Source organism: Bubalus kerabau, chromosome 6 (genome assembly GCF_029407905.1).
Source record: "Bubalus kerabau isolate K-KA32 ecotype Philippines breed swamp buffalo chromosome 6, PCC_UOA_SB_1v2, whole genome shotgun sequence".
In the NCBI taxonomy this organism is placed as follows: Eukaryota; Metazoa; Chordata; class Mammalia; order Artiodactyla; family Bovidae; genus Bubalus; species Bubalus kerabau.
In genome coordinates, this window is record NC_073629.1 from 117,781,202 (window position 1) to 117,807,725 (window position 26,524).

The window sequence follows — 26,524 nt, forward strand, 5'->3', positions numbered from 1 at the left end:
TAGATCTGGTGGGAAAGCTCCTCATTGTACAGGCCTGCCTGAGGACAGGATGGTTGGCATGCCATGCCCTGCCCCCAAATGCCATCAGTCTCTGCTCCAGTCACTGTGACTTCCCAACACCTGCCCCTCCTCCCAGCATTCCTAAATGCCCTCTGCGAGCTGGCACACACTCCCTGACAGCGTCATCCCAAAGTGCCTTCTCCTCCCTGGCGATCATACAGTTGTGGCTGCAAAGGCAGGCCCCCTTGTGGAGGGACTTACCATGATTGAGGGGGTTGGAAAGGTGAAATTTCGAGACTGGAGTCCAATGCCCGTGGCAGCTGAGGGGCGCAGGGAGGACAGTGGACACACATACAGAGACCCGGGTGGCCACTGATTCTGGGCTGCCAGCCTGATGTTCCCTCTCCTGTTCCTGCCTGTGCGGGAGAACACATGGCCCCATCTACTTGGTTTCTTTGACTAGCACGCTATTTTTAGAATCTACTGCATATGAGGAGTTGGGGGTCTATGTAGAAAACAAAAGTTGGTGGCTGTTGTCAGTTCCTGTAGCCAAGTCAACTCAGCAACATAAAAAAGATCAGAGCGTACATAAATAAAATAGAGATTAAAAAATCAGAAAAGATCAATGAAACCAAGACCTGGTGTTTTGAAAGGATGAGGAAAATTAGCAAACCTCTAGGCAGGCTCCCCAAGGAATAAAAGGGAGAGGACCCAAATCGAAGAAGAAATGAAAGAGCAGAAATAACAACTGAGACCCCAGAAATACAAAGAATCATGGGGAATACTATGGACAGCCGCATGCCAATAAATTGGACAACCTAGGAGAAATGGGCACGTTTCTAGAAACACAGCCTGCCAAAACTCAGTCAGGATGAAACAACCAATTTGAACAGACTGATCACTAGACGTTAAATAGAATCTGAAATTTAGGGAGAAAAAAAAAAAAGAACCTCCCTGCACACAGAAGTCTGGGACTAGACAACTTCACTCGGGAATTCTACCAAACATACAAGGAAGAACTTATATGTATCCTTCTTAAACCATTCCAAAAACTAAAGAAGGGGGCACACTCCCAGACTCATCCTGTGAAGCCACCAACACCCCGATGCCAAAACCAGACACAGACACTACAAAAAAACGAAAGGTACAGGCCAGTGTTGCTCGTGGATGTAGATGCAAAATATTAGCAAAGCACATACAACACTTCATAGAAAGGGTCATGCACACAGTCCCGTGGGATTCATTCCAGGGTCACAAGGACAGTTCCACATCAGCAAATCGATCGACGTGATATACCGCATCAACAAAAGGAAAGATGGAGACCATGTGATCACTTCAGTAGATGTGGAAAAAGCATTTGACAAAATTCAGCCTTCGTTTATGGTAAAAACTGTCACCAGAATGGTTATAGAGGGAACATATCTCAGTGTAATAAAAGCCATTTATGATAAACCCACATTCAACATAATACTCAATGGTAAAAAGCTGAAAGCCTTCCTGCTAAATTCAGGAATAAGACACAGTTGCCCACCCTCATTACTTCTATTCAACATAATATTGGAAGTCCTAGTCATAGCAATCAGACGAGAAAAAAAATACAGAACTTACCTGGTGGTTCAATGGTTAAGAATCTGCCTTCCAATGCACAGGACATGGATTTGATCCCTGATCGGGGAACAAAGGTCCCACATACCACTCAGCAGCTAAGCCCATGCGCCACAGCTAGAGAGCAACAAAGAACACACAGGCCACAGTGAGGACCCAGCACAACCAAAATAAAAGTAGGTAAATAAGAAATACAAGGCATCCAAACTGGAAGAGAAGAGGCAAAGCTGCTACTGTTTGGACATAAGATGATGCCCTATACAGAGAACCCTGAAGTCACCACGTAAAGCCTGTTAGCACTAATAAATGAATTCAGCAAGACAGCAGGATACAAGGTTAGAAACCTGAACCTGTTGCATTTCTTTAATAAGAAAATATCAGGAAAATAACCTTTAAAAAAAATCCTGTTTAAAATCACATCAAAAAAAAAAAAAACCTAGGACTAAACTTAACCATGGTGGTAAAAGAGCTGTATGCTGAAAATTATTAAATGTTGATTAAGGAAATTGAGGAAATCCACGGGATCACAAAGTGTCAGACACAACTGAGCAACTGAACTGACTGAACTGAAGGAAACTGAAGATAATTCAAAGAAATGGAAAGATATCCCATGCTTTTGCTGACAAAGGTCCATATAGTCAAAGCTATGGTTTTTCCAGTAGTCACGTAGGGATGTGAGAGTTGAACCATAAAGAAGGCTGAGTGCTGAAAAACTGATGGTTTCCAACTGTGGTGTTGGAGAAGACTCTTGAGAGTCCTTTGCATGGCAAGGAGATCAAACCAGTCAATCCTAAAGGAAATCAGTCCTGAATATTCATTGGAAGGACTGATGCTGAAGCTGAAGCTCCAGTACTTTGGCCACCTGGTGCGAAGAGCTGACCCACTGGAAAAGACCCTGATGCTGGGAAAGATTGAAAGCAAAAGGAGAAGGGGACGGCAGAGGATGAGATGGTTGGATGGCATCACCCACTCGACGGACATGAGTTTGAGCAAGCTCCGGGAGACAGTGAAGACAGGGAAGCCCAGGGTGCTGCAGTCCATGGGATTGCACGGAATCAGGCACATCTTAGCAGCTGAACAACGACGTAGATCACCAGAACAGAGAGCCCAGAAATAAACCCACAAACCTCTGGTCCAACTTCAGCAAAGGAGGCGAGAATGTAAAATGGCAAAGCAGTCTCTACAGGTGGTGTTGTGAATACTGGACCGCTGCATGTAAATCAGTGAAATTAGAACACTCCCTCACACCATATAAAACATAAACTCAAAATAGTCTAAAGACCTAAATATAACACGTGACACCATAAAACCCCTAGAAGAGAACATAGGCAAAACATTCTCTGACATAAGTTATAGCAATATTTTCTTAGATCAGTCTCCCAAAGCAAAAGAAATAAAAGCAAAAATAAAATGGGACCTAATTAAATTCAAAAACTTTTGTATAGCAAACAAAACCATAAACAAAAGGAAAAGACTGGGAGAAAATATTTGCAAAGGATCTGACCAGCAAACAGTTAATATCCAAAATGTACAAACAGCTTCTACATACAACTCAATCTCAATAAAACAAACGACCCAATCAAAACATAGACAAGACCTAAATAGACATTCTCCAAAGGAGACATACAGATGGCCAGCAGGCAGATGGAAAGATGTTCAGCATTACTAATTATTGGAGAAATGCAAATTAAAAGCCCAGTGGGGTATCACCTCCCACCAGTCAGAATGGCCATCATTAAAATGTCTACAAATAATAAATGCTGAATGGGGTGTGGAGAAAAGGAAACCCTCCTACACTGTTGGGAGGAAGGTAAATTGGGGCAGCCACTGTGGAGAGCCATGTGGAGGTACCTTTAGAAACTGAAAATAGAGTTGCCATGTGAGCCAGCAATCCCACTCCTAGACATATCCACTTATGTGTGGAATCTAAAAAATACAAAAGAATTTGTACGCAAAACAGAAACAGACTCACAGACCTCAAGATGAACTTCTGGTTACCAAAGGGAAAGGCAGGGAGGCAGGACAAATGAGGAGCTAGGGACTAACAGATCCAAAGTACCGTATATAAGATAGACACACACCAAGGCTATACTCTACAGCACAGGGAATTGTATTCAATATCTTGTAGTAAGCTGTTAATATAATAGCATAGAGTGTGAAAAATAGCTGAATCACTTTGCTGTACACCGGAAACTGACACAATCAATTCTACAAATTTTTTTTTTTTTAAAGGCAGGTCAGGGAAGGGCTTCTGGGTTAGAGCCTCACGGTGTCTCTGCGTGGAGTGCAGCGTTGTAAGTCCCTTCAGCCTGGGGCCCTGTGTGTGCTCCGGTGAGTCTGCGAACTTGGTCACCTGTTCTTTCCTCATTCCAGGGACCAGTCACATGTGGATGGAGGGAGGGCCCCTGCTTCTTTCTAAACAAAACCGGTTCTTTGTCCCACTTCAGGCTTCAACCCCTTGGTACTCCTCTTACATTAAAGCGTGCGTGCGCTTTAGTCCTTTAACTTTTCCCAAGAGGTGATAAATACCGTGGTAACATGTCCCGTGGCTGGAAGAAAACTCTCCCATCACAGAGCTTTGGGGTCACTGATCCACACGTCAGCCAAGAGCATAAGTCTCCTGGGCTCTGCGGGGCGGGGTGGGAGCTGCTTCCAGCAGCGACACCCCTTTCCAGGCCCCAGGGCTTCTCTGCGGAGAGGGAGGAGATGACAAAGCCACCAAGCTCATTTCCCAAGAGTCACACCAGAGTTATGGCTCATAAATCCCTGCCCCTTTCCATGTAGAATTCTGGAGCCCCAGGAGAATCTAAGAACAGAGGAGGAGCTTTTTCTGTGACTTGGGATAAGGGATGTGGGGATATAGAATTCCACACTTTGCTTGAATCCCAGCAAAGCTTTGGAGCTCAGAAGAAAGTGTGCAGAGTCAGGACTCTGGACTTCATGTGGGGCTTTTCAGAAAAATATTGAGTCTGCCTCCAGGCACCTCTGTCCTCTCCAAGCAGGCAGGACTTGGGTTCCACCGGCGTTTACCACATTTCTATTTTTTAAAGACGTGGGGTTGAATTGGTAGAAGCCACAAAAGGCTACGAAGAGTATTAGAGCTCTTAGAGCCCCCCAGACACCACTGTAATTGGGGTGCAGGGTACTGGGGTGGTGTGTGGTCACTCCACCCTTGGGCAGGGTCTCCCCTTCCTGCTTACGAAACCCCCACCACAGACAGGAGGTGGGGGGAGGAAGGAAGCTGTGCAGGGGCTGAGCTAAGAGGCAGGGCACACCTCGCCACTTTCTCCTCCTGCCCTGGTGAATCACTTCTGCTTTAGTTTTGCTCAGTCCCCAGGCCAGGCTGGGCTGTCCCTGAGTTCCCTGAAGAGAGGAGCAGCTGATGTCCTTGGAGCAGTTTTATTACAGCTGGGATTCCTGATGCTCTGAGCAGGAGGCCTGTCGGGGTCCCTGATAGAACAGGGGTGCGTCTGACTGTTTATCCACTGCCTCCCGTGTCTCACCCTGGTAGAACCCACTTTTGCTCTGTGGTCCGATCTAGAACCAGAGCCCATCGAGCCCTTGGCATAGAGACCCGTCACCAAAGTAACTCCTGCTTTTGCTGGTGACATCTTCACATAGCCTGCCAGCCTTTCTCCGGCCCGGTCTGGGTCTGCGCCTGCCTCAAGGGCATTTCAGACAGAGAAGCATTGAAACCACTGGGTGTCATTTCTGGGGCTCCAAAGAGCTCAGGTACCATAGACCTTTCTGTTTCAGCACAGAAAGAATTCAGTGAGAGAAAAAGTTATAGATAAGAAGTGATTTGTTATTCGGTAGAAACCAATGCAATACTGTAAAGTTACTAACCTTCAATTAAAAAAAAAAAAAAAAAAGTGATTTATTAGAATAGGATGCTTGTGAGCTTACAAGCGGGCAGGCAAGGTGGTACCACACGACTTAATGAAAACTTACTGGGCTACAGTTTTATAATCAAACAAAAAGTGGGAAAAGGAGACTATCTTTGTCTTTTTTGAGCAGACATCATGCCTCCCTTATCAGCTTCTCCTCCAGGTTGAGCAGAGTTTTCTGGTCCCTACTTGGTCAAACCAGGTTCACAAATTATTGTTTTTTAATGTGTGTGCAGAGAGCATGTCCTGCATGCATGTGTGCTAAGTCGTGTCTGTCGTGTCTGACTGTGGGACCCTATGGACTGTAGCCCTCCAGGCTCCTCAGTCCATGGGCTTCTCCAGGCAAAAATACTGGAGTGAGTTGCCATGCCCTCCTCCAGGGGATCTTCCCAACCAGGGATCAAACCCAGGTTTCCCACATTGCAGGCAGATTCTATACCATCTGAGCCACCAGGGAAGCCCAAGAATACTGGAGTGGGTAGCCTATCCCTTCTCCAGGGGATCTTCCCAACCCAGGGGTTGAACCCACATCTCTTGCATCTCCTGCACTGGCAGGCATGTTCTTTACCACCTGTGAAGCCTGAGCATACCCTAGGGATCATCAGCTTGCTGAGCTCACTGGGCAGGATGTGGGTCTCATGCCAACATTGTTTCATTGTTTGGGCACATGTTGGGTGATTTTGTTGTTAGGCAAGCCTGCTTGGTTTTGCGGTTAAGCAAACCTGCTTTCCTGAGTGTCATTAACTTACAAGGGTCTCCCATAGTTTTTCTACTTACACTCCCCTAGTGAAATTAACTGCTTAATCACCTACTTTGTCCCTTTACTCTGACCGTATCAGCAACACTTTGGCTGTCTGTCTCTCCAGCCAGCCCGTGTGGCCTTGTGGCCGGGCTGCTGGCCGGAGGTCTCTGAACCTCCATCCCAGACCATGGGTGGCACTGCAGGGCTGGCATCCCAGGCTCTGACTGGGTGGGCCCGGCTGCTTTTAATTAACCCTTTGTTCAGAAGTTCCCGGAACTCAGACTTGTGCTGCTCTGTGTATTTTTAGCGTCTCTCAGACCACACGGGTCGCCTCAGTGTCAGAGTGTTATCTTGTTTATCGCCAATAAAATGTTGAAAGTGGAACTTTGAAATCAGGGGTTCAGCTTTTGAGGATTATTTTGAGGCTACTGGGGCGATAAAAGAAACTTTCTCACCCCAACCATCTCCATTGTCAAAGGCTGCCTTGCTTTAAAGCCCAGCATCCGTAAGGCTCTGTTTGTGGGGTTCCAGGTCAGGTGGGACCCGGGGATGGGGGAGCCGTGTCTCCTGGGAGGGGCTGGGCCTCTGGCTCTCGTTCCCCTCCAGCCCTGGACTGTCCTGAGAAAGCCAGGGAGCCTGGATCTCGTCAGAGGAAGCCTGGCCGGGTCAGCTCCTCCCCCCCCACCTCCCTGGTCCTGGAGTCTCAGCGGGACAGGCAGGGGGGCTCAGGTGGGGGGTGGGGCAACACTGCAGGGGTGTTTAGTGGCAGAACCAAGGCCACCTTCTCACAGCAGGGAGCTTGGTTTTGGTTTCAAGGCTCCTTCACTTCCTTCCTTCCTTCTCTCTCTCCCTCTCAGCCTCTGCTCCCTTCCCCCACCCTTTCCTTCCTTCCTTCAAAAATGTTTGCTCTTTGTTATGAAAAACGTCAAACATACCCAAGCGGAGATGGAATAACAGAAAGCAGAGGTTGTCGCCCTGGAGGAGCAGCCAGCACCCGGGGCATGTTGCAGCCCAGACGCGCCACGCCCGAGGCTCTGACTCAGCGGTCTTGGGTGGAGCTGGGCATTCTGCATCTTTAACAAGCCCCGGGGGGCAGGGGGCTGCCCCTGCTGCTGCTGCTGCTGGGGAGCAAGACCCTTCCCCCATCCCACCACCAGCCCCCGCAGCTGTCAGCTTGCGTGAGGCCCTGAGTGTCTCCTTTGTATCTCGACAGAGATGATCTTGGGCAAAGGAAGGAGGGTCTGGGGTCCAGAGCCCCTTCCAGGGACAGTGGACTGAGGGAGGAGCCGCAGGACCGGTGGGGCCCGACGGCCAAGCTCTGGAGGGGGCAGGGGAGGTGGACCTCAGCCCTGCAGTGCCCTGGCATCACAGCCAGCAGGCCTGGGGCTCAGTGACCGGGGAGACCCACGGACCTTGACCTCCAGTGAGTACGAAAGGACTACCACTGGCAGCTGGGGACGGCGGTGGGAGAGGAAGCCTGTGCAGACTCATTTTTTAAGGTTTTTGTTTGATTGCTTCTATGTGTGTGTGTGTTTAAATTTTTATTTTGTGTTGGAATATAGCTGACGGCTTCCCTAGTGGCTCAGACGGTGAAGCGTTTGCCCGCAGCGCGGGAGACCTGGGTTCCATCGCTGAGTCAGGAAGATCCCCTGGGGAGGGAAATAGCAACCCATTCCAGTATGCTTGCTTGGAAAATCCCATGGATGGAGGAGCCTCATAGGCTACGGTCCGTGGGGTCTCAAAGAGCCGGACACGACTGAGTGACCTCACGTCATAGCCGATGAGCATAGCCGATGAAAGATGTTCTGGTAGCCCCAGGTGGCCAGGCCGGGACGCAGCCACGCACGTACACGTGTCCCTGCCCCTCCACACTCCCCTCCCGTCCAGGCTGCCTCCACACTGAGCAGAGCTCCTGGTGCGGCTCAGTGGGTCCTCGTGGGCTGTCCGTTTGCATTATCGCAGTGTGTGCGTGCCTTTGTTCCAAGGCCCTGCGAAGGTAGTAGCTTGTGCTCTGAATTCCGTGGGTCTGTCAGCCCCTCTCCATCCTTCCCCTTGGTCATCATCTCCTGTGAGGCTGGGAGCTGGGTGGGCAGAGGATCAAGGTGGAGAAATAAGCCATCTTCAAGGCCAGGGGCATCAGCAGACCGTGTGAGTCTGGGTGGGCGTGCTGCGTGGGCCTGGGTCTGGGCTCTCGTCCATGGCTCTCAGCTTCCTGGGGCCTCGGGGGCCTCCTTGGGGCCTCGGGCTCCTGACCTCCTTCCGGAATCCTCTTCCATCTCTGCTCGGAGTCATCCTTGGCACGTGGTTCATGCTCACAGGCTCCCTGACCCGAAGCGTCCCCTCCTCGCCTCCTGGGTCTCAGGCCCCTCCTCCCACCCCCGCTCCCCACCCTCATCCAGAGCCGTGTTTCTAAAGCAGAAGTCAGACCCCACTGTGTTCTTCCTCCTTCAAACCTGTCAGTGCTTCCGCATTCCTTCCTGGAGATAAGGTTCCAGACACCAGGGCTGCAGCTGCGGGGGATGCCTGGGCCCTTGGGGACCACCCCCCCCCCCCCCCCGCCGGGCCCTATCCTGGCACCTCGCCACCCGCCCCCTCGTCCTGGCTTTCTCTTTGCTCCTCAGGGTGGGCTCATGGCTCCTGATCCCCAAGTGGGTTGTGTTCTCCTCCAGAGCAGTCCAACACATTTTTTTTCTCACCCACTGTAGCACTCGTCACTTGTCCACAGCCCCCCATTGCTTTGTGTGCACCCATGAGACTGGACCCCAGCCTTCCCTGGCTGGCTCAGCAGTGCTGCATGACCTGGGCTGGTGGTGGCAAGGATCCTGCAGCCAGTCCCCTACAGGCACAGGGCAGAAAGTGAAAGTGCGTTAGGAAACTTGAACAGTCCGACGTGGCTGTGACCCCCGGTGTGTGAGTTGATATTTTACAAAGTGTCAGTCTGCAGTGGATTTGTCCTGCCCCATGGAGGCTCTGGCTGGGGGCACATCGACCCTCAGAACTGCTACCCAATGGTCGCCAGCTAGAGGGCAGGGCTGGGCCCCCCTGGAAACGCTGGGTGAGTGACCTCATGCCTGCAGGTCACCAGGGTGGACCATCACTATTTGGTACTTTTTAGTTCACTGGATAACTTGCTCTTATCGAAGATTTCCTCTGCTGCTGTCTTGAAGGATGGGTATTTGGGATGCTCTATGTCCGTTTCCTGTTCTTGGCAACATCAGTGTTTCAGGATGCACTGTGTTATCGGGGATCTGTGTGGTTTTCTTTCCGGCATCTCAGGCCGCGTCGGGGTTGTTCTGCTGGTACTAGTTTTGTGCTGGTGAAGTTAGCTGTGCGTAGGTTCTGTGCCACTTAAAACGTTGGCTCGTGTATCTGTCAGCTTCTAGCCAGAGTCCCAGAGACAAGCATGGTTGTTTCTACTTCCTGTGTCGTGAGAGTCTGTTCTCCACGTATGAGTCATGTCAGAATCCATGAGATGAAGGGACTTCGTATGGTGGTGACTGCAAGCATTTGAAACCGTGCTGAATCCTCTCCTTCCCTCCCGCCTTCTGATCTAAGGTGAAGCGTGGCCATGTTGATGTGTCCGCAAGGTTGATTAGCTTGTATCCTAGCAGGGAGTTTGTCCTAGGACTTGGTTCATCCATGTGGTCCCTTTAGCAACACAGGCCCAGGTCCCTCAGATCATGGACGGGACAGACAGGCTGGATGGACGTAAGGACCAGAGAGGGGGCGGGCCCTTTCCTGGGGGGAGGGTGACCCACCAGAGTAGCTGGGGTCTGATGATGGGCCATGATTTGGGAGACCTGCCAGTCTGATGGGGAGGTCACCCCAGGAGGCGGGGGCTACCTGCTCAGACAGGTCCCTTTGAGGATCATTGCTCCTGTCCCGAGCCGGGCAGGACAGACAGGCCAGGGAGGAGCCAGGCGACCGAGGGCTCGGGCTCCCTTGGATCACAAAGGCTCCCACGCTGTGTGAGCAGGAGTCATCCAGCCCTCACCCACTTGGGCCAGTTCTCCACTGCTGTGTAACCAGTGCCCACAAACATGGCAGCTTGGAACAGCACACGTTTATCAGCTCACAGATTCCAAGGGTCAGGAGTCTGGCCGCAGCCTCCCGGGTCCTCTGCTCAGGGTCTCAAACAGGCTGCAGTCAGGGTGTCGGCCGGGCCGCATCCTTTCTGGAGCGTAGGGTCCTGAGCCCAGCTCCCACGGGTGTTGGTGGTGGTCTCGTCCTGCTGGTGTGGGACCGGGGTGCCACATTCCCATCTGCTGGGGCCACGCTCAGCTCTCAGAGGCCCCCACACTCCTTGTCGCATGGCCCCTCATGGGCAGGAGACTCTGATCTCTAGACCCACCTTTCCAGGCCTCCCCTGGTGAGGTCAGGCCCACCCAGAACTCAAGTCAGCAGTTGAGGGGACCTTGCTCACTGGGGCAATTGTCTCTGCAGCGTGGTGTAACCCAGCCCCAGGGTGACACCCGTCGGACGGCGCTCTGCCCACACTCAGGGGCAAGGCGTGTGTGCAGCGTGTACACTGGTGACGGGCATCTCAGGGACCGCCTGGAGTCCTGCCCGCCGCTCACCTCTCTCGCTGTCCCCCACCAGCAGCCCCTCCTTCTCCAGCCCCTGGGCTCTTTCTTACATCCTCACTCCTCATCCCCCTTCTCTTCCTCCTTGGCTTTCTTTCTCCTTTTCCCAACCGCCCTCCTCCCAAGCTGATGGACTCTGACTGCCTGGTTCCCCACTGGCGTGGACCCTGAGCCAACAGATCTGGAGCCCACGGCTCCCCAGGCAGGGCTATGGAGGCCACTGCACTCAGCGTGAGTGCAGATCTCTTGCTGGCCCATCCACGGGGCTGTCGGGACTCCACGTGGCCAGGGTTCAGTCTGTTGGACCTCCCCCCATCCTTCCCCCCACCGCACAACACCCCGGCTCTCCAGTTTGGCTCATCACACAGTGTAACATGGTTTAGAAAGCTGAAAATGGCAATGAGGTATCAAAGTTCTGATGGAGCTTGATTCTTGACACCATTGATTTGAAGGACTTGGGCTTGGGTTGGTTGATCAAGAAACCACATGAACAAAGCAGGTTATAGAATAAATTCCTTGTAAAGACATTAGCCAGCCGAACTGCGGCAGGCCAACTAAGGCCAGTTTTCAACTTGGATTAGAATTTAGAAAGAAGATGAATTTGTAGCGCTATGCAATATAATTTGGAGAAGGAAATGGCAGTCCACTCCAGTATTCTTGCCTGGAGACTCCATGGACATAGGAGCCTGGCAGGCTGCAGTCCATGGGGTCGCAAAGAGTCGGACAGAACTGAGTGACTAACACACACACACATGCAGTATAATTATAGGGTGGAAGTGAGGGGCGTCGTAGACATCAGGACCCACCATCCTGATGGGAGTCTGGGGTACAGGGTGCCCCGCCCTCAAAATTGGACAAGAAGACTCAGGCCGCCTCACAGCTAGCCAGACACAGTGACCACACCAGAAGCATGCTGGCTGTCTCAGTGGCCTCATTTTAGGATGATCTAAGGAACAGTGAAAGCTGGGTCAGAACTGTTGGAAGCATTACAAGTGAATTCCCATAAAAATTTAAGTGGAAAGGAAAACGGATTTGTTTTAACAGCAGGAAACCTGGATCCTGGCACCTCTGCACCATTTAGCTCACTGGGCGGCTTTATCACCTGCAGCAGTGCATAAGCTCGAGATTTGTAGAACAGGAAACAGGGTTCAAGCGCCAGGTCCCACGGCATTGGTTAGTCTTGGTCAAGCATTTTAGAAAGCTTTTAAATAGAATACTGCGTGCGTGCGAAATCAGCTGCAAGTTGACTAGTAGTTAAATGGAGGCAGGTTTTGTTTTAATGTAACCTTTCTAAACAGCTGGAGCCACTCAGCTCTGGTCTGAGATGCTTTGAGAGAAGGTGGGGCTTGCCCAGGCTCCACTGCTGAGCCTGGAGGCAGCAGGGAACAGCGAGGGGTGACCAGACCGGAGTTCTGGGAAGCAGGGGCAGAGTCCCAGCCCCGTGACCTTGGATGGGTCTGGCGGCCTCTCCAGGTCTCTGCTCCCTGCTCTGTAAGGGGAGCACTTGAACCGGTGACCCCGGGGTCTTGTCCAGCTCTGATGCCCTGTTCCTGCATTACTCTGTCATCCCTCCAGAGGAATGCAGACCGCCCAGTCCTGCCACTTGATGGGCTGTGTGACCTTGGGCGCGTTGCCCTCTCTGTGCCCTAGGTCTCTCACTTGTTAACTGGGTGTGGTAACATGATCGTTGCAACAAGGCTGCTATGATGAGCCCACAGCTTAATGTGTGTGAAGCCCTCAGAACAGCGCCCGCTTGGCCTTTAGCAGAGGGAGCAATCCTGACTGCTGAAAGCATTGTGATTCCTGGGCCCTCTTTAACACGTACGGGTCTGTGTTACTGTGTGTTTGGTAACCTCCGAACCAGAGCATCATGGTTGACCGGAGCCTGGAAAGGAGCCACTGGTCCATCTCCTAACACAGTCTCTGGGTCTGTTGCAGGCAGAGGCCAGGTTGGCGGCGAAGCGTGCGGCCCGCGCAGAGGCCCGAGAGATCAGGATGAAGGAGCTGGAGCGGCAGCAGAAGGAGGTAAGGCTGGGCTGGTCAGCGGGCCCCCGGGAGGGTCCCTTCCAGGCCCTGTCCCTCCTGTGATTCTGGTCCCGGTCAGGCCAAGCGCGGCGTCCTGGACACTCGACCCGTCGGATCCGCACAGCGCGCTTGCCCGAGTGGATCACACTGGACCAGCCTCCCGGCCTAAAGGAACCAGGAGATGCTGCTTCCAACTGTGGAGCCACAGTTCCCATCCTCGGAATTAAAACGGGAAAGAACAGATTATTATTTTTTGAGGCTATCCAAACAGTCCCGTTTAAAAATACTTCCCTTGCAGTTTTTACACTTTGTAATAGGTTTCATGAGACCTGAAGCCCCGTTAAGTGATACAGGGAACAGAATAAACGCCGGATGAAATGGCCAGTGGGGGAAATGGCCCTCCTGGGAAGTGGACAGCGTTGTGTTTACACACCCGTTAATGCTGTTTGCTTCTTTCTTTCACCACCTCGAGCCGGAGCCAGAAGCCACGTGGGCGGCATGAGGGCTCTCTCACTCGTAGCTTGAGGGGTGGGCTTTCCCCTGACCTTAAAGCTCACGCAGTGGGTGAAGGAGTCCCTTTCCAAGGGCTCCGCCTTCTCCTGTGGGCCTCGGCCTCTGGGGGTCTGGGGAGCAGCCATGCCAGGCGCCCCCGGAGGGCTCTCTCTGTTGGGAAGATTTGAGCATTGTGTTGGAGAGGGGACCAGATGCCTTCTCACAGCTGATTTTCGTACAGAGTCTGGTCTGGTTCACATAGTCACATTTTCTAAGTTGAACCAGTGTTTTAAAACTCGTCAGGCTTCAGATAAAACTGGATTTCCAGCCTCTTGTGAAACTGCAGTTTCTGCCAGGTTCCCAACGTCACATTCCCTGTGGGGGTGAGTCCCACACTCTCACTCTCGCCCCTTCCCGCCGTCTGCAGGGTCAGCTGCTCTGAGTGAACTCAGGGGAGGGGCGTGGACAGGTCTGAGCTTGAGGAGGAAACCTCTTGCGTGTGGCTGCGAAAGCAGGTTGGAGGTCACTAGAAACTCAAGCCTGGGAGTCATACCTGGGTCCCAGTGGTGGAAAGCTGAAAGCCGCCAAGGAGGGCGTGATGTCCCTGAGAGAAAGGCCACCCCCCAGGCCAGCAGGGATGCTGGGAAGTGAGCCCACAGTAGGGCAGCAGCCACGTTTCTTGGGCATCACTTGTCCTGCATTTATATGCAGACAAAGACTAAACAAATATTTGAAAGTAGATCAACCATACCCTCCCTCCTTGTTGGAAATACAAATGCGATTGTAGGTAAGTTCTAGCTTTTATGATATTTTGCCTCTAGAATTAATTTAGTATTTTAATTTGGGGGCTTTTCTTTTGATTTACTTGGAGAAGCATGGGTTTGACATTTTCTCAGTGCCTCTCCCACCTAGAATCCCATTTACCATTTTAAAAAATGGAAATAGAGCCTCCTGAATTCTCAAGTTAGTTATTTGAACTCTGCAGTTGAGTTGAAACTGCTGAAGGCTGGGGTCACCTGCAGCCCCTCCCCTGCCATGAGGTTGGTTAAGGGCGAGGGTGGGAGCCTGACTCATATTCTTTTGTAAACAAACTCTGGGGACTGGACCTGACCCAGAGTAGTTGTTAAAGTACATTCAAAGAGGCATTTTCAGGAGAGGCTTCAGGGAGAAGTATTTGGACTAGGAGGTGGAGAGAAGGCATAGACCTCATTGTTTTGTGGGCCTTTGTCACCTGTCTGAGACATGTCACCTGGGCTTTAGGAATCACCCTGACACCAAGAGCTGGCACTAGACGGACATAAAGTGTACGCATTGGAGGCCACCTCGGTTTTTAGGTTAGGGATTTTATTTATTTATTTTAGATTTAATTTTATTCATTATTATTTATCGGCCGCCCCGCAGTTTATGGGACCTCAGTTCCCCAACCAGGGATGAACTCAGGCCCCGCCGGTGAGAGTGCTGAGTCCCAGCCACCGGACCCCCAGGCAGTTCCCTGAGTCAGAGATTTTAAGTGATGGATTGATTGTTCGGACTGCCTGGGGCTGATGTCTGTTTAGAATGTTGCTGTTCATGCAGTAACTCCTTGCACACCCTGAGTGCAGGACACCGGGAGCCCCTTCCCTGTGCTTCGGGAACCCACGGGCAGGGACGTTCAGGGGTTAGTGTAGCGGCTTCATCAGTTCCTGGGGGGGGGGCTGGGTTCCCCAGCCACCAGCAGGATGGTGGCTCGTTCCTTTGTCGGCTTCCCTTGCTTCTCCTCCAGCCCCCAGTCTTTTTATATTAAGGTCTTAAAAGGGCTGTAAGAAGAATTCTCCACACTGTTGTGTTGCCCCATCCTGGTTTCTCCACCTTTGACTGAGTATCCACACTGCACCCTCCTCCGCTGGTAGTTAAGTGTTTTTGGCAGCCTGTGGCTGTTCCCTCTACCTGAACCACTGGACTCGGGAAAGATGACCTTGAACCTGACAGGGGGACTCCCTTTGGTTTCCATGGTGGAAATCATTTTACCATTTGTCTCACAAAATAAGAGAAAGTTACTCTCACCAAGAACACATAGGGAAAATTTCTACAAAATCAAGGTAAGTGAGTTACATAGTATGTGTGTACATATCTATCCTCCAGATTATAATATATTCTATCCTTAATTATGGGCAGAACTGAATTAAATATATATTAGGCTGGCCAGAAAGTTCATCCCAGTTTTCCCGGGCGCTCCCAAACGAACTTTTTGGCCAGCCCCTGCTGAATCATATGAGCAGCGTGTTATTCACAAAGTTCTTTGGCAGAAGTTCTTGTTTTAGAAAATAAAGGTTAAGAGGAATTAAGCTAAGTAAGAAATTATTTGAAGTGCCTCCTTTAAAAGCAAAGCACCCCTTTCTCTTTTGAGTCAAGGGAAGCCCCCTTCCGTCCCACGCTAATCCTGCAAAGTGACCTCGTGCTGAGCGCCTGCACCGCAGCTGCGATGCCTCGAGCTGCAACACTGCAGCTGCTACCCAAAGACGGGAACTGCGTCCGGGCCCTTCGATCTCGGTACCATTAAATGGGCATTGGGTGTCAGCAGGGGAGTGACCTTGTGGAGTCTTCCCCCACCCCACCCCCGCCAGCACAGCGCTCCCAGGACAGAGGAGCCCGAGGACTTGAGCAACCTGGCCCAGTTCCTGTGTGGTGTGGCCTGCCCTCCTGTGTCTGGTGACTACTAAGGACCTCAGGCTTTGCAGAGAAAATTTGATTAAAACCTGGGAAATCTGATTTAAAAATGCCACAGTTTGCCTCCCTCGGTCAGACACACAAGTGCCGTTGGTTAATAGATGCCATTAGAATTTCAAAAACAATTTTTTAATTTTATTGAGGTATAGTTGATTAATAGCATTGTATTAAATTTCTGCTGTATGGCAAGGTGATTCTGTTTTACCTATATATTCTTTTTCGTCTTTTTTCCCCATAGTGATTTATCATAGGATCTGATTATAGCTCCCTGTGGTACACAGTAGGACCTTGTTTATCCATTCTTTATGTAGCAGTTTGTACGGAAACTCTGTATTCTTACAGTAGAGACACATACGTGGTCACAGGGTGAAACGGTGTTGTTGTGACTCAGGTTCCAGGGAAGGTCTTGCACGAAAGCAGTACGCTGACCAGGGGGTTCTTAGCATTCAGCCCCCGCAGGGACGCTTTCAGACGTGGGAACGGGTGTCCAGGGCAGGTGGGTCTGAATGCGAGGACCCAGAGGAAAGCTCACCTTCACTGCATGGAAGGTACCTTAGGTAAACGTCACCTTTTTAAATGAGCCCTGTGTGGGTCTCCTCTGCGGGACCCTTCTTCCTGCCGTGAGCTCAGGGACAGGCCAAGGAGACTGCGAGGGTGCCTTCTCTGCTGAACGCACGCCTTTCTCGGGGTCAGACCACGTGCCTGGCGTCCGCACCCCACGCTGCGAATTATCTGGGTGCAGAAGGACACCCTGAGTGGGGGGCCCTGCATGTGTCAGGGAGGAAGCAGAGGAACTAACTCTGGTCAGCACAGCGAGTGTGGACACCGAGTGAAGAAGCTGCTGGTGGAGAAAGGCAGGGCGGGCAAGGAGGCTGTGGGCGGAGAGCTGGATGGCGGAGGCTGGAGCGCAGATGGGGGCCCTGGCTCGGCCCGAGGTTTGTATCAACCTGTGAGCCTACGAGCGCTCACTCACACCAAGGACAGCTTCGCGTGCATAAATCCAGCGTCCTTGGGGCAGGAGAGCATTGCCACGGACCGTTTCTGTCTAGTTCCTCAACTAAGGGATTTGGAAGGTTTAAGATAAAACACGTGGATATGTATTAATAGTCAAAGCGGACTGGGGTGGGGCAGGGGGTCGGCAGGGACCTCCCGGAGCCCCCTGGAGTGTGGTGGTGCTGGGCTTGGGTGCCCTCACCGTCTGGAACAGGGTCTCTCCGGGTTTTATTGACAGGTGAGGAAAGCAGGCCTTAATTATACAGAAGCTGAGAAGGTGGCCGAGCCAAGATTCAAACCTAGAACCGAAAAAGCTGCAGAGCCTGTCATCCTCACCCTCTGCCTCCAAAGCAGGCGTGTCATCACCGGTGGCAACAAAGGGCCTCACCAGTATGTTGACCTTGGGATTAACACCAGCAGGGCGCACGCTGGCACTCATGCAGCACGGGAGTGCAAACACCCACGTAATCCTCAGCGGTTCACAAGCGGAAGCACACCTTGGAAAACCAGTTTTTTTCCCTTGGTGCTGATTCGGGGCACGTCATGGGAACACAGAACAGACCGTGGTGTCCGCCCTTGTGCTAGAGAGACACGAACAGCAGCTGTTGGTCTGGCTGATTCTTAACGTGACCCAAGTCCAGGGCTGGGGGGTGTGCACAGGTGTGCCCATCTGGAGAGAGGAGGCAGACGGCTTTCAGGTTTGGGGCCATGCCTTTAATAGCGAGGATGGCATGCAGGCATACTCCTGGGTCTCCCCTTCGCGTATCACGTCTCTGGGCCTGCCTATAATTAGATCCGGCCCCACAATCTGTGTTACACAATCTGTCAGCACTGGCATTTTAAGTTGTTGATGAAGTGGAAATGAATATGCTTTGGAAGACCCGTGTTTAACCTGTAGCATTGGTATTTCGGTATAAAAATTGAGAAACACGACCCCTCTTTCCGTGTGGTGGCGAGCCACCACACCGCTGCTTCTGAGCAGGGCCAAGGCCTTCCTTGACATGGAGGTGGGCTTGGCGGCAGGCGGACGGAGCCTGTGAACGCCTGGAGAGCAGTGAGGTCCCTGAAGGCTCATGAGAGCAGGAAGCTGACGACATCACTGGAAGGTGTTGGAGGTGGGTGGTGGCTGAAGCCATGCTGGTGCCTGGGCCCCTCCAAGGCCAGCATGGAGAGGGCACACAGAGCAGAGGTGAGCCGAGTGTCCCCCCACCCCGGTGCTGGAGGAGCTGGGTCTGTCAGCAAGGCCTAGCAGACCCTGAGGACACGGGGGCTGGGAGCAGGCTGGCGATCCATCCAGGTGGTGCAGGCAGCCCCAGCCTTGCAGCTGAATGATTCAGACGTTCTCTTCACCCCTGCGGATGCTAAGAACCGACTGCGTGGCTGTGCTTTGGGGCTATCTCAGAGAACTATGAGCTCCTTCTTAATGGATTTATTAGGGAGAATATGCAGATGTTCTTTGGGAAATCTAAGTGAAACTTCAACTCTGTCTCAGAGCCTAAACTAATGGGAAAAAAATTCTGGTGTGATGACCAGGCGATCTGATGATCATGGCATGTCTCTTGTTGTTACTGACCTGATCAACATTTCTGTTGGAGACTAACATTTAATGCAGTACATGTGTTGGGTATATTGACATCTGCTCACCTCTGTAGGACTGGAAGCGTGGGGTCTGAAGTCTTACAGCTGTAGCAATGCCTTGGGCCATGCTCGGCAGTTTTGTTGGGTGAATGAAGAATGAATGAGTGAATGAGTGATGGAATAGGCATCTCAGTCTTACCTAGGGATTACTACAAAATTAGGAGAAACCTCTAGAGCAAGCTAGTATGTCCCAGTATGATAATAAGCGTTTCAAAATGTGTTTCAGTTATATCCTCGCGATCAGTCTGTTTGGCGGAAGTTTTCCTGATTTGTATCTGCATGGATCCAAACATGAAAGAATGTTTCCTAACTCTTTGGGAATCTGACCAGCTGACTTTCCAATTAAATTTCTGTACTTCTTTGCTACACTTTGGTCATGTGAAAAGAAATTTTATGTTGAGGATGAAGTTCTTTTTCCCATTAGTGGTATTAGTTAACACAAACTTTTGCATCAGACTAATAACAGGACTCTCATAGACTTGTGTGGACGTGCCTATACTTCATCAACGTAACTAAAATAGAATGTAAGATCTGTTATGAAATTACTGATTATTTCGATGAGACTACAAGAGAGTTTTTTTCATTCCCGTTTTACCAGTTTTTGCTTTGTTTCAATGTGGCTTTTATTCATATTTCTAGATCCTTACAGAACCTTTCTTTCTGATTTTTCTACTTCTGTAACTGGATTTTGTGTTTCTTTCCCGATTTCTTTTGCCCTTCTCTGAAGATCTATCAGGTTCAAAAGGTAGGCTCTTCCATATTTATTTTCTGATTTGCATGTACTCTTTTTCCCTTGCCAAGGACCTGGTCGCCTTTCAGAAATAACGCCTTTGATTGAGAACTCATTAAAGTTCTTACTGCTTCTTTCACTGTCATACTCGTGAATTGGTTTGAGCATGAATGCATAGGTGTTCACATCAGCCCCCACGAAAAGCAGCCGTCAACGCACATGTCTGTGTACTGAATGCTTTTACTATCTCCATTTTTCTCAAGAAATTGGAAAATTGTTTCTTTAAGAAAAAAATTAAGACAAAATAAATCACACTTTAGAGTCTGGAAAACCGTTTAGAATCAGACATTTGAAAAGAAAGAGTATCCTTGTATATAATTTTATTATTAATAGTAAGTGTTGAAATTTTCAGTACATGTTGCTATACGTTGAGATTATTACATACTGAATTAAAACTGAGTAAAAGAAGAAAATGATGGTATAACAATAAAACCCAGTAGCTTAAAACAAACCTGCCTTCCATCCCTAATATTCAGAGTGCTACCATGCATCTCTGTTTCCTAAGGGTATTTTGTAAAGGCAGTGAGGTTTAGAAATAAATGCGCTGAGCTGTCCCGCTGCAGAAAATAAAAACAACCAAGTCAGTGACTCCTGATCCAGCAATATGAAGGAAGGTGCGAACGGTTCCCTGAGAATTTATAGAAAAGTGTTTACAGGGAGTCTTTCCCATAAATGAATTGAAATAATTTCTTGTTTACAAACATATTTAGTTTATAAAGAAGAGTCATAGTTATCTTTGAGAGCAGCTAAGAAAATCAACAAGGTAACCTAATCTCATGGGTTAGAAAATGCAAGCCCTTTAAACACAGAACATGAGTGTGTTTAAATTTCCAGAGGCTCCGGCTCCTGGGGCTGCTGTCTGGTTAGGCCCCAACCCGGAGCCACTTCTGATTTCTTTAGAGTCATAACCTTCTCTGGAGAGTCCGAATTGCCTCAAGTAGCAATTTCCCAAATTTCCATTTGGTATTCAATGAAAATGCCCGTTCACCAGGATTTAGAGTTCTAAGAAGTGTATACCAGACAAACAAAATGAGTAACATCTCCGTTTCCTTCTGCACTTGTCTCCTCAGCCTTCACTAGCCCTCCAGGAGCCACCTGGCACTTTATAAGAATATTAATTAAATGCAGTGTTAATTTTGAAATAAAAAAATTGTTTCTGGATTCCTTTACCAGCTGCAGTTCCACATTGCCTTCCCCCCTGCCCCTCTCACTCTGCATAAATATTATCCCCCAAAGTGTCAAGAAACCAGTTAAGAAGGTGCCAAGATCTATTAGAACTTTGTTAGTTTTTGCAGAGTCCACTTGGAACTGTATACTGAGGCTAGAGTTCCAAACCACACATAGAGAATCCAGGTCAGAATTTCACAGGTGAAAGGCAAGGCTGGGAACCGTCACGGTAACCGACGGAATAGGACGCAGTCAACTAAAACCTAGACAGGGACTCCTCTCTGGTCGTTTCTACTTGGCTCATTCCCATCTGGTGCTGGATCAAGAATATCTCCTCCTCACTACCGGATACGCTGTTAGAACCTTGTCAGAATGGTCATGTGTCACACAGTACAGGTGTCCCAGGTGGCCCTTAGTGGTAAAGAACCCACCTGCCAATGCAGGAGATGCAAGAGACCTGGGTTCGAGCCCTGGGTCGGGAAGGTCCCCTGGAGGAGGGCACAGCAGTGCCCAGTGTTCTTGCCTGGAGAATCCCATGGACAGAGGAGCCTGGAGGGCTACAGTCGGACATGACTGAGGCGACTTAGCACAGCACGCACACCCAGCACACACAACTAAAGGGAGCTCAGGGAGCCCTCCACAGAAAAGCAGATGTCCATTATTATAATAAAGACGTGACCCGGGACGCAGGAGGAGGAGGCAGTAAGGTTTGGTGACAGCCCGTGGGCTGTCTCCATCACAGTTTCTCTTGTGTTGAATCAAAGCTGTTTCTGAAAGTCAAGCACTTGTGTGCCCGTCTGGCTCTTGCTTCCCTCTGCATGGCTCACCGGCTCCTCACAGCCTGCGTGTGGTGTCGTGCACTTCCTAGAGCTTGCTGTGCCGCCCCTGGTACTAACACCAGGACGACTCCTTAACCGCGCTTTTCCAGGGGCGTCCTCTCCCCACGGATGGCTTGGAAACGTAGCTAGACTTACCGCAGCTGTTTATAAGGCCACCTGTGAACTCAACGGAGGATTTTAAATACTGGTTCTTATTTTTGTCCTAAAAAGTGCGACAGGTAGAATGCAATATTTGATATGGGTATAGAATTGGCCAAAAAGGAAAAGACAGAAATAGAAAAACGGATAATGCAGACCTCTTTAGGAATTTACTTTTTTGTCAGATTCTGTAGGCCCGTTCCTTTTTAAAAGCCACATTTTCTATCTTTGTAGTCAAGGCATGAGATGAAGGAGGGTTGATGGCATCGAACTTTTTATACCTGGAGCTTGACGCTGGAAGCGGGGCTGGCATGATTTGAACGCAAAATAGCTTGAAGCTGTTGTGTTTAACTTACGCTGTTGCTGAAACATGACTGTGGGAAGTATTTCCCTTCTCAATTTATAGTCTAAGGGAAGGAACTTACAGAAAAGTGGCTCATGTGCTTTAGCGGCTCAGGTTCTATATTGGTTGGATTTTTAAAGCACTGGTAAGTTCTCTCCTAATTTTCTTCTTCAAGTTTTCTACTTACCACCATTCCTAAGAGAAAGGGGCGAGACCATTGAAGGGCCGTATGTGTTAAATCTGGCTGACTTTCAAAATAAACAGAAACTAAACCAAATATAAAGCCAAGTATAACAGCAGCAGCCTGTTTGGGTCATTGTAAAAGCATTTCAAGTGCTGTCGTGCACTTCTCACATGCAGTGTTTTCCCTCTGATTTTAAGTTTTTCGTGTGCAAAAGGAAAATCATCTCTGTGTTATACGATACGAAGGTTTAGATGGTGGTTTCTTGGTTTTTTTATTGGAAATCAAGGGAAAAGTGAGGAGAAAAGCAAAGCCCCTTTATTTGGGACTCCACCGGGGCTCCCACCTAAATTGGGAATTGCTATATTTTGGCGACAGTAGCAGCCATCCTGAATCTGCTTTTGTAATTCTCACTTGGGCAGCTGCAGTTTAGATACGCAAGGTGAAAGCATGGAGATATTGGCTAAAGAAAAAGCCCAACAGTTGTTTGTGTGTTTTTTTCCCTGTATCAAGACCTCTTCTACAGCAGGCTGCTTGGCCATCTTGCCATTAGCAGCATATGATAAAGACGTCCACAGCCCAGAAATTCTCGAGGGCCTAAATTTAGCATAGATATCAGATGGCTGGAGCAAGTGTATCAGAAATCTAGGGCTCAGGACATCATTTCTGCCCCTTTCCTCTGGTTTTCTCATCCCTGTTGTAGCAACAGAGAAATGGCTCTCCGGTTTGGCTTCTCTTAAACAGGGGTGGAAAAGAGCCGGACACGACTGAGCCACTGAGCACACGCACACGTGCACACACGCACACACACACACAGTGTTTTATTGCTGCAGTACATTTTCTCTGAGGGCACAACCAGCTTGACAGAGGGGCTCGTCGTGCTGCCGGGCTGTTGAAATTCCTGGTCTCTACGGAGGTCTCCCCCTCACCCCAGCAATGCTTTGTCCTGGCCTGTCTTCCCGGGTGGGAAGGGTCATCTTTCTGGGCTCACAGGTGGCATGGGGGTCTGCAGCTCCCCCGCAGAGCCCTGCCTGTTCTAACTCGCGTTGCCTCGGCATGTTCCCTTGACCTTGGGGCTTGGAAATGCATGTCGGAACAGTGTCCTACTCAGAGTGCGTGTCACTTCTTGCCTCATCTTCTTTCCCTTCTGTCTACAGAAATATTATGGGCTGGATACAAAATGGGGCGACATCGAGCAATGGATGGTAGGCCTCAAATATGATTTTTCAAAGCTTGAAACGGTTTGTGATTTCATTCTCCCACACTGTAATTGCATAGCTAGAACCTGGCTGCCCCCTAATTTAATACTGAGAGGCTGCCTTCCGGGGATGTTTGCATCTGGTCTGCTTGTTTACAGCCCCTGTGAAGGCTGCTTAGAAAAGGTCTGGCCAGGCGTCTGGTGAGGTGGCTGGCTCCTGGAGCCCCCCAGGCTAGCATGGGGGGTCTCCACCCCATCTCCTTTCAGCAGGATCCCCCCTGGCCTGCCCACCACCCCCCCGCCCCCACCGCCCCCTCTCCTTTTAGCAGGATCCCCCCTGGGGACACTCAGGCTGGACCAGGGCCCCCCAGTGTGAGAACCTTCCTGTGACCAGCCGGCCTAGACAGCAGCTCTAGCCAGAAGCCAGAGGAAGCATTGTGCTGTGTGGTCTCCATTCCCAATTGCAGTCAGCGGCCCGGCCACTCTCCTTCCGACCTTTATCCTTCACTGCTGGGCCCTGCTCACCTCGTGCACTGTCCCTGAGAAACCATGGTTCTCGGGGGAGAAAATTCCTTTAGCTTCTCACCCTGTTTCCTGGCACAACTTATCTGTCCTTTGTCATTTAAGAGCTGGCCTGCCCTTCACGATACCACCCCCCCGTCCTTACAAGCCTTTCGGGTGGAGATGTTGCCCCACAGTGGGAGGCTCTGGAAGGGGGGTGAGCTCTGAGGGCCGTCCACTGGTCATCAGTTCACCCCCGAGTGCCCCCCACCTCTCCTTGTCCTTGTCACCTTGCTTGCTGGCCTCACAGACATCATCGCATCCTTCCAGCCTTTGAGAACCAGGCCAGTATGCAGCTGTCCCATTAAATGTCCCTTATACATAAAATGATCCAAGGAAATAGAAAATTACCTACATCTTAGAGATCTGTGTATAATATGAAAGAAAACAGCTGTTGAAATACAAAGAGCACACAATTCCTCTATTTAAACAATTAACTTCAACCTCTGTTATGTGTAAACCATCATTTTAACGCTTATACGGCATAGGTATAAATTTAACAAATCTTAAGACACAGTTAAAAGAGGTGTCAGTGTTTTATATGCCACTGAGAAAGAAAATGCTAATTATAATTGTGAGCAGCTTTGATTATAAGGTATGCCTCGACTTCAGAGAAGTCCAGATGCAAAATGAAACATCTTAGGATGCAGTGAAGATAGTAGATAGGGTGGCGTCCGCGTTGGATCTCTTGCACAAACGGTTTCTTCTCTGATTCCTGAACAGAAGTGAGTAGGTTTTAAATGTCAAAAGTAGGTTGATTTAAATGCACCAGATTCGATTAGGGAAAAAAAAAAAAAAAAAGAGCCTGCTTTTCACCGAACACATGCTTGTTTTTAAAGCCAGAATGAAACATCCCAATGATTTGTGTGCTCAAGTTCCAGCCTCCACCCCCACCTGCTTTAGAAGAAAACATTTTCCCCCAGTGGTTTAATTGAGGCCTTTAAGCAAAGTAAATATTTGTTTGACATTTATATCAGAAATACTGTATTGAGACGCGGTTGGACGGTCTTAGGGCTTCTCCTGTCTGCCTCTAACCTTTCTGTGCTGTCTCCTCATTGCTTTGGTAGGAAGACAGTGAACGCTACTCTCACAGATCCAGAAGAAACACGTCGGTCAGTACTGCCTTCCTCCGTTACCTCGGCGTTTCGGCTCAAGTCTGCTTGGCTGTTCTAGTGGCTGGAATAACGTTAATTATCTCTCTATCCACCCACCTATCTATAAGTATATATATCTGTCTACAGATCTGTGTCTCTATCTATATCTAAGAAATTAACACTGATACAATTACCGATACAAAGACTGTGAACTCAGCTTTTAGCATTTTGACTTGACTTTGGTGAGAGGAAACTTTGAAAATTTCCTCAGTATTTATGAATGTTTTAACGAGTATTAATATGTTCATTACAGTTTTAGTGCTTTCTTTGCTGTTGAATACTCATGAATAATTTGCAGTCGTGTGCATGAAGCTATATATTTGTACATAACCAGCGAAGTGAACAACACCACTTTAATGAAGTTAATGTAAAGCCATGTTATCCAGAAACAGTCCTGTGATACTTTGCACAAGCAGAGCCCTTTTGGGGAGCACACAGGTTCATGGGCACTGAGATTCTCAGAGGGGCCTGACCTGCCCCCCGGCCGTGTGTCAGGTCAGCCGCTCTCCTCTGAGAGCTGGGCGTCTCATGTCTGTTACCATATCTCCTCACGGTTGTTTCCGTCTTTCTTTCACTAGGCGTCTGATGAAGATGAGCGCATGTCAGTGGGTAGCCGTGGAAGCCTGAGGGTCAGTAACCAGGATGGTTGGGTTTGCATGGTACAGTCTGCGTCCGTGGTCCGTGTCCTCCCACCCCTGCGTTCAAAGTCCTCGTTCATTGTCAAGATGCTTATTTAAAATCTGTCCAACGTTGGGATGTTTCTTTATGATGCAGAGAGTTGATTGATGCATTGTGTCTTTCTCCTCAATGTGGAAGTCATCGTTTTTTCATGTTGGGTCCATGTCACCAAACTGCCCCATTTAGATCAGGTCGTCTCATTGCTAGTATGATGAGAGGAGCATGAAGACACATTCTGTCCTTACAGAAGTGCAGGCTCCCATCCAGTTGGAATCTCAGTGAAGTAACAACAAGTTAAAGTAGCTGTTATGCAGTGATGCTTTGCATGGCTCCTTGAAAGCTGCTGTGAGCTGCCTGGTAAAAAGTTGGAGCACGTTGAGTCTATCCAGCCCGGGGCCTTCGGCAGCCTTCCCTTTCATCAACTATAATGAAATCTCTGCATCACGGACAGCTTGATGGTTGATAAACAGAAATACACATCCTTCCTTAAACATTCCAAAAATCTTAATTATACTTGAAAACATGGTGTGCTTTGGGAAGTTACATAGAGAAAATGTGTTTGGCTTATTGGTTCTTCTACTCAACGAGTTAAACTCAGCATGTCATTGTCATTTGTTGATGTTCAGTCGCTCATTCGTGCCCAACTCTTTGCGACCCCATAGGCTGCAGCACGCCAGGCTTCCCTGTCCTTCACCATCTCCTAGAATTTGCTCCGACACAGAGTCAGTGTCATTTGCCACTGGGTTAAAGCTGCATCTCCCTGGTAATAATTCAGTCTCAACACAGCCTCTCATTTTACTGAAG

The 26,524-nt window shown here is 49.6% G+C and overlaps 1 protein-coding gene across 31 annotated transcripts in view; it reads left to right on the plus strand.

The window, feature by feature from the left end:
* LRRFIP1 (LRR binding FLII interacting protein 1) overlaps positions 1-26,524 on the plus strand; it is a 161,595-nt gene that overhangs the window by 76,843 nt on the left and 58,228 nt on the right. For 20 of the 31 annotated variants that reach the window (XM_055586572.1, XM_055586576.1, XM_055586577.1 and 17 more), the window contains exons 2-6: positions 12,756-12,842; positions 19,399-19,416; positions 23,287-23,334; positions 24,956-25,000; positions 25,621-25,671. In XM_055586572.1, coding sequence (XP_055442547.1) covers positions 12,756-12,842; positions 19,399-19,416; positions 23,287-23,334; positions 24,956-25,000; positions 25,621-25,671 — 249 coding nt within the window. The remainder of the gene's footprint in view (positions 1-12,755; positions 12,843-19,398; positions 19,417-23,286; positions 23,335-24,955; positions 25,001-25,620; positions 25,672-26,524) is intronic. The other 11 variants (XM_055586566.1, XM_055586570.1, XM_055586568.1 and 8 more) reach the window with 3 other exon arrangements.